General features: G+C 62.2%; 1 protein-coding gene across 1 annotated transcript; it reads right to left on the bottom strand.

Moving 5' to 3' along the window:
• Positions 1-229: 229 nt before the first annotated feature.
• Positions 230-7,147, bottom strand: LOC130704893 (uncharacterized). Its single transcript, XM_057529379.1, has 3 exons — positions 6,613-7,147; positions 3,841-4,143; positions 230-1,785 (listed from the first exon to the last, which is right to left on the bottom strand). The coding sequence occupies exons 1-3, from the start codon at positions 6,841-6,843 to the stop codon at positions 1,324-1,326; spliced, it is 996 nt and encodes a 331-aa protein (XP_057385362.1). The 5' UTR covers positions 6,844-7,147; the 3' UTR covers positions 230-1,323.
• Positions 7,148-7,498: the final 351 nt, after the last annotated feature.

Raw genomic sequence — 7,498 nt, 5'->3', positions numbered from 1 at the left:
GGGGTGGGGGGCAGGAAGCCGGGGTCGGTTGCACGCCCGGCCCATAGCCTGGGAAGGAGGGGAGGGGCTGCAGGGGGCGTTCGCTGCACAGCCCGCTGGCCCCCGGTCTGTGGTGTCAGCCACGCAGCTGGGGGTGGGGGAGGGAAGAGGAGGGAGCCAGGGAGAGGCCGGCCCCCAAGGACTGGCACGTCCAGAGGACGGCTCCAGAACGTGCCCGGCCCCGGGGCCCGCCGCCCATCGGCCCCGCATCCCCCCTCGCCTGCCCCGGAGGCGTCCAGACCGCTCTCGCTGGGCTTGCCATGGCAGGTCCCGCCCCCTCTGGCCTCCACCTCTGCCGGGAGCCAGGACCGGGCCGTCTTCAGGCCAGGCTGGCACAGCTCTGCCGAGGCCTGCACTTCACCCCGGCATTCTGAGTCTCTGGGGATGGGCAGGGACTTTGGGAAGAGTTGGAGACCCTAGCAGCCTCTCCGCCCAGGCCGGCCCGGGCCCAGCCTCCCTCCGCCAGGCTGAGCAGGTGGGGAAAGGCTCGCTCGCCCGTGTACCTCGGTTGGTCCACGTTTACGTCGCCTCTGTTCTGGCCTGAGTATGAAAATCTCACGGGGCTCTGGTGTCTGAGGAGCCCCAGGTAAGGTAAGGACATGCGTGTCCTGCCTACCTGAGCCACCCTGGCGTGGGGCAGCCCTGAAGATGGCCTTCTTCATCGCGGTGCGCGGGCCTCTCACCGTCGCGGCCTCTCCCGTGGCGGAGCACAGGCTCCAGACGCACAGGCTCAGTAGTTGTGGCTCACGGGCTTAGTCGCTCCGCGGCATGTGGGATCTTCCCAGGCCAGGGCTCGAACCCGTGTCCCCTGCATTGGCAGGCAGATTCTTAACCACAGTGCCACCAGGGAAGCCCCCACAGGACCCTTCTTAACACAGTGCTCCAGGAGGCTGTGCTCCATCAAAAATGGCAAAATAAATGAAACCTGTTCGCTGACCCCGGACGTAATCACCCCACAGTTTCTCTGTGGTTCCCCTGGGAGCTGCCGTGAATCAAGCCCCAGAGTGGGTCCCCCACCATCACCAGCAACACCAAGCACCCCTCCTGTCAAAGCACCCACCCTGGTGCCAGCCCCCGATGGACGCTGCACAGAGCCCTAGGGATGGCATTTAGCAGGTGGGCCCCACAGAGGCCCAGCAACACCAGATTCACCCCCCTTCTCTGAACTTCAGTCACATCATTCCCCAAAGGATCTGAAATAGTAAGAACAAAATAACACCCAACTGAGTGAATATGGAGAGAAGCCAGCAGTAAGGTCAGGATTCAGAAGTGTGTACCATGGTGTCATACAGCTAAAAACAGACGATGGTTTGACTCTGGGCTTCCTAGGGGCCAAGGCAAAAAGGGAAACACACTCCACTGCAATGTACCCAAGGCACCGCCCATGCAAGAAAAATAAGCCAGGCAACCAGGAGGAACAAGCCTTTCCCATTCAGGAGGCCTAAGAAGCTTCCGACCATCGTGCCACAGATGGATTTCCTGAGATGCTTCAGGCAGCCTCTGCAGGTGTGTGGCGCTGTGGAAGGGATGCCAGCCTGAACATCTAGGTCGCAGGCTCAACCGGGAAACGGCTGGTGTGTCAGTTTCCCCACCGGAAAATGGGCGGTGCTTCCTGCTTCCTGCTTCCTGCTTCCTGGCGTGGCGAGAGCTGGCGAGGGCCTGGTGAGGGGCCGGGCTACAGGAGACTGGCGTAGCCGCGGTCCGGGAAGCCTGCCGCCCGCCTGCTGCAAGGCACGATCGCTGCGCCTGTAATTTAGTATCATTGTTTCATCAGTCACAAAATCCAAATGGAAAAACAGACATATAAATACCCTCGCCCAGGGAGCTGCTGGACCGTGTGTGGGCCCAGAGGGGGGAGTGTGGGCCCCGCTCAGCCGTGGGGACTCCTGGTCCCCGGGGCCAGGTTAGGCTGAGCCCAGGCTGGCAGGTCCTGGGGGCCGGGGAGAGGCAGAGAAGGGGGCGGCCAAGTTCTGAGCAGCCGTCCAGGCAGGAGAGAGCCTGGAGGGGCCCTGCGGGGGCCTTTGCTCTGTCTCTTCACAGACTGGCTCGCTCCCCAGGAGGCCCCAGAAAATCCATGGCCTGAAAAACCAATTCAGATTTCACGGGCAGCCCGGGCGTGGGCCGTCCCTGCCAGACAAAGGGTGGGCAGCCTCGGGGGTGGGGGAGGCCGGCAGGAGGCAGACGCACCGTTGGGGGTCACGGCACGGCAGAGGGGCCCCAAGTGGTGTTTGGAGGCAAAGCCCTAACGGAGGAGGCCCAGTGCTCTGGGTTTGGGACCCTGGGCAAACCCCGCCCCCTCTCTGGGCCTTGGTTTCCCCTTCTGCAGAGCAGCGATCATCACCCGAGTGTCTGGATGGCAGGCCGGGAAGGGCACCTCCAGCTGTGCAAACTGTGGGGTGGGAGGAGGGAGCCTGCGGGTGTGGCCCGCGGTCACCGTGACGACGCGGCAGTGAAAGACGGGCCGGCTGTTCCTGGAACGGTGCTGTGTGTTTGCGACTGTTGTGTGACACCCACACTCTGCCAGACTTGTTTTCAAACGGCGTTTTGTTAGCCAGCGCGAAGGGGAGCTCGTGCTCGCCAGCCTCTCCTCCTCTCCCCGCCAACCTCAGGGGTGGCACCGCGGCTTCCAAAATCTCATTACCGCCACCGTTCCCGTCCTCCTCCGAAGCTCCCTCCTCTGCCGCCCCCACTCTCCTTTTGGAGGATAAATTTCTGTAGCAGCCAATTACAGCCGTTTGATGTGCGTAATGATGAAGCCGTGGAAATTGGAATTGACACCTCGGAGGATGGCGGAGGGGGGAGGCCACGGCGAACACGAATCTGGCATTTTCTTAGAGTTTTCTCCCACTGACGATGCTCGCAGGGGGCCCGGGCTCTGCCTGCGAGCGGGTGGTGGGGGTGGTGGTGCGGCCGGGCTGGCGGGGGCTGGGGCAGCCCCGCGCCTGGTCCTAAGCACCGATCAATTACAGCGCAGACAAGCCAGTGTCACATGTGATTCACAATGTCAATTTCATGCTCGTGGTAACCATTTAAGAAAGAGCTGGGCCGGTTTTACATTTGATAAGAAATCAGCAGCGTTTGTGTTTGCAAAAAGACGGATCACAGAGTGTGACAGGTCCCAGAGATTGCCAGCCGCATCGACGGCCCGTCTGGAGTCTGTCAGGGACCCGCAAGTATTTATTTCAAATAGGTTCCCCCCCGCCGCCCCCTGCAAGCTGGGACGTGAAAATAAACTGTCAGTCTCTATTTACAGCTGTACAAGCTGGAAATACAGAGGATTTTAGGTTAAATTGTCAGTTAACAGAATTCAAAATAGAAAAAAGAAATGGGCCTTGCTGCCTTTATTGCACATTTTGATAGGGAAAGTCATCTCTGCGTCTGGAGGGGTGGAGGAGCCGGGAAGGGGCGGTGATGCCGGCCGGAGGACTTCCCAGTGCTCGGGAGAATTAGGGCGCAGCTATCGGGGCTAATTGGACGGAGGCCCAAAGCTGAAGGAGTATCCTGGCCTTGCCCTGCTCTCTGCCAGCTTGCAGATTTAGTGTCTTCAGGAGCGGGGCACGGCTAATCTGGCCAGGAGGACGTCCTTGGGCGCGCTCGGCTTCCGCCACAGACGGGGAGCTGCCCGGGGGCCGGCCCCCCGGACTCGGGTCTGGGCAGGAGCTCGCAGGCTCTGCACGGACAGAGGCTCCTGCTGAGCTCAGGGGTGAGGATGCTCGGGGAGGCCCTGTGTGCCCCCCTCCTTGCAGGCAGAGCGGACACCCAGGCCTTGGGGCCATGCCCGCAGGATCCATGGTTTCTTACCAGCCTGGTCCAGGATGGGGTCCGTGGAGCCGGCACCACAATTGCCCTATTTAATGACCGGAGCCGTGTCTGGCTGGAGGCGGCTGTAGAGGGGCCGGCGAGGTCCTGGCACTGAGACAAGGAGGCAGCTCCCCTCACATCTCCAGGGCAACGAGCGGACAAGCCGCCTGGCTTCTCCGGTTTCCAGGCGCCGAGGCTTCTTGGCACGGGCCTGGCCTGGCCTGGCTGGCGGGGCTGCAGGCCCCCAGGAGGTGCTCGCTGCTCCAGGGCACAGCCTGGGCTTGGGAGCCTCCGTTTTCTTATCTGTGAAACGGGGATAAAATAGGAGCTGAGAAGTGCAGCCTCCAACGTGCTGTGTGACCCTGAGCCCTTCCCTCCCCTCTCTGGGCGCCTGTTTCTGCACCCGCCTAATGACGGGGGTGAGGTTTGGGCTGTGGATGGCAGGGGCTTGATTCCTGCCAGTGGGAGGATCCCTCCCTGGACCCTGCTGGGAGCCAGCCGGCTTCACCGAACAGAGAGGCCTCTCTTTCAGGGGCCTCGGCGGGGAGTGCAGAGAACTCAGCACAGCCACCATCTCGATGGCTCACGGGCCCCAAGAGTGCCACAGGATGACGGCCACTGGCCTGCAAGACCCCCGGGGGGCCGGCACGGACCTACCAACGTCCCAGAGGAGCTTGCCCTTGTCTGCCCTCCACTTCTCCACAGCCTGGGTTTCAGCCCCTCGACGCCTAGGCCTCGGGGGCCGGGTATCCTGGGGTCCCTGCCCACTGGGGCAAGGGGAGGCTGCATGCACAGACCCCCACCTGGTTCCTCTGAGGCCTCTGGGTGGCCCGTGTGTGGCCCCAGACGTACAAGCAGGGCCGTGGGCCGAGCCCCAGGCTCAAGTCCACCGTTGCCCGGGCACCATGGTGCTGGGGAGGGGGGGTGGGCGGGAACCACGGGAGGTGGGCGCGTCCAGAGAGAGACAAGTCACACCAGATGGAAAGCAGAGTCTGAGCACCACGTCCCGGCCACGTGGCGTCCCCCGAGGCCAGCTGGGCAGGCAGCCCACCACTCTGTCCCGGCGAGGGAAGGGGTGGAGGAAGCCTCAGTCTGGACGGACCTGCCAGCGGCCACATGCGCGTGGCCCTGCACAGCACTCTACAGTTTGCAAATGGGCCGGCATCCCGTGTCTCCCTGGCTTCTCACGAGCTCTCCAGTGTGCCTTGATGCCCACCAGACGGAGAGGAAGCTGAGGCCCGGGAAGGGTGGGGACCCCTGGGCCACAATGCTCAGCCGGCCTGACGTCCAAGCATCCTGCCCCCGACCCCCACCCAGGCCCGGAGAAGAAAGCGGGTCATGGGCCCCTGCCGCCCTCACTGTGCCCACCACAGCCCCTGCTTCCTCGGCGGAGGCTGCCCATGGGACCCCCGCCCTCGAGAAGGGGGACGAGCTCCACGGTTTATTGACTGAAGGCAGCTATCGATTTGTTAAGAGCTTCTGCATTTCCCTTCTACGGGAAATATTGTCCTCTCACCGCGTCCGGCCAGAACCCTGGGCGAGAGGCTCTCTCCTCGACGCTGTAAATTTCCACCCGGGCCTCTCTGCAGCCCCGTGTGGGAGCTGGTCGGGGGGCAGGCTAACGGCCTAATGGCTCGTCTGGGTCAGGCCTGCCGGTGCTGCCGGCCCAGAGAAAACCACTCCCCAGTCCCACGCCCGAGGCCCCGGTGTCAGACCCTCAGCATCACTCCAGAGACCCCAGACTCCCCTGAGCAGAGCCGACCAGGTCACTCCCTGTCCCCAGGGAGTGACCTGGGGACACAGCCAGCCTGTAGCTGGCTGTTCAGAGCTGCAGCCAGCACTGAATCAGGCCCCAAACCCCATGTAGGGGCTCCTGGCCCGGGAACGTACCAGCCGCTGCAGCCCGAGCCACCCCCAGACACCCCAGCCCGGAGCTTTCCCACCAGATGTGCTCTCACCGGGCACCTGGCCCCTCCTGTCACCTGGCCCCACCACCTCTAAGATGCTCCCACGGGGCCTCCCTGACCCCCAGGCCCAGGAGGCCTCTCCCTGGGCTGCACCCCTACCCCACACCCTGACCCTCAGCTCATGCCTGTTTTGGGGTCCATGCCCCAGAGTAAGAAGAGGCTCCTGAGGGGAGGGACAGAGTCCGGTGGTCTCCGGAGGCCAGACTGGAGGGTGGGGACCCCCTAGATGCCCACAACCTTCAGGTGCAGAGAGGAGGTCGTTGGGTGGCCAGGCTGGGCGCCTGCTCCCCAGGCCACCCCAGCTGCTTCCAGGCCGCCCAAAGCGTTCAGCAGCCACACCCGGGGCCAGCCCGACACCTGGGCCTCCACTAAGCGCGGCCCCGCCAGGCCGGGCTGAGGGTGACACACAGCACTGCCAACAAGACGCCGCCCGGGCCCACCGAAGGAGCTCCCTGGGGTGCCCCATCCTACTCCCCAGGTGACCACTAGCCCCGAGAACGTTCCAGAATCCCCAGACCCGGGGTCCCAGAGCTCAGTCCCCCACCCCGAGAGGGCCCCCCAGCCCTCACAGAGCCTTGCCCCTCGCTGCGTCCAGGATCAGGGCAGGGGAGCCCTGTGTGACCCCATGGCCCCAACCCACATCTCCCGACCCCCCGGCCCAAGGCAGTCCCCCGGGGGGCGAGTGTGTGGCGGCTTTTCTGTCTGGATGGGTCGGAGAGGGACGTCCAGCCAAGGATGGAGTGAAGAGGCCACAGGGCTGGAGACAGAGCCCGGGCTCTGTTTTTCATAAAGGTATTTTATATACCTGAATCTTCAGTAAATCACTGAAGACAGGCGCACAAACGAAAACATGGACAGCGTCCACAGCACCTCTGTCCCCAGCAGCCGAAGGGTGGACACATCCCAGTGTCTGTGACAGATAAAACGTGGTCGGTCCGCACAGGGCAGCAGGATTGGACCCCAAAAGGGATGGAGCTCTAAAACACGCGACAACGTGGATAAACCTGGAAAACATCTCAGTGAAGGAGCCAGTCATAAAAGACGACGTAGAAGAAGAAACGTCCAGAGCAGGCAAATCACAGAGACAGCAGGGTGGGTGTGGTGGTCCAGGGGCCGGGGCAGGAGTGGGTGCTCAGGCACGGGGTCTCCTCCTGGGGTGGAAGATGCCCAGGAACGAGATGCAGGTGATGGTGGCACGACACCGTGAACTGCTAAATGCAGCTGGACTGGACACTTCCAAACGGTTCAGCTGGCGGCTTTTACGTGACGTGAACTTCACCTCAGTTTAAACAAGAACCCCAACTTTAATCCGGCTGGAGACGACTCTGAAGTCGGCGTGGGCGAGGGCCTTAGCCTTGTCCCTTGGAGTCTGTTTCTGCATTTTCTAGAGCAGCATTGCCCTGAAGAAACGCAAGTGCAGCCTCATAAGTGATTTCTCATTTTCTAGTGGCCATGGTAGAAACATCAAGACAGGTGACGTTAATTTCAATAATACACTTAAAACACCAAAAATAGGGACTTCCCTGGCGGTCCAGTGGTTAGGGCTCTGAGCTCCCACTGCAGGGGGCACGGGTTCGATCCCCGGCCAGGGAGATAAAATCCCGCATGCCGCGCAGCGCGGCCGCAAAAAAAAATTAAAAATAAGAAAAAAAGAAAGAAACGAAAACGAAAAAAACACCAATAATACAACC

This window comes from Balaenoptera acutorostrata, chromosome 15, assembly GCF_949987535.1.
Source record: "Balaenoptera acutorostrata chromosome 15, mBalAcu1.1, whole genome shotgun sequence".
In the NCBI taxonomy this organism is placed as follows: Eukaryota; Metazoa; Chordata; class Mammalia; order Artiodactyla; family Balaenopteridae; genus Balaenoptera; species Balaenoptera acutorostrata.
This window is presented reverse-complemented; position numbering and strand designations above follow the sequence as displayed.

Coding starts and splice junctions, on each gene's coding strand:
- LOC130704893 (XM_057529379.1), bottom strand. CDS start 6,843: ATGACTGGCTCCTTCACTGAGATGTTTTCCAGGTTTATCCACGTTGTC. Junction 4,144..6,612: donor GTGATTTACTGAAGATTCAG/GTATATAAAATA, acceptor CCCGTTTCACAG/ATAAGAAAACGGAGGCTCCC. Junction 1,786..3,840: donor CCCCATCCTGGACCAGGCTG/GTAAGAAACCAT, acceptor ACTAAATTACAG/GCGCAGCGATCGTGCCTTGC.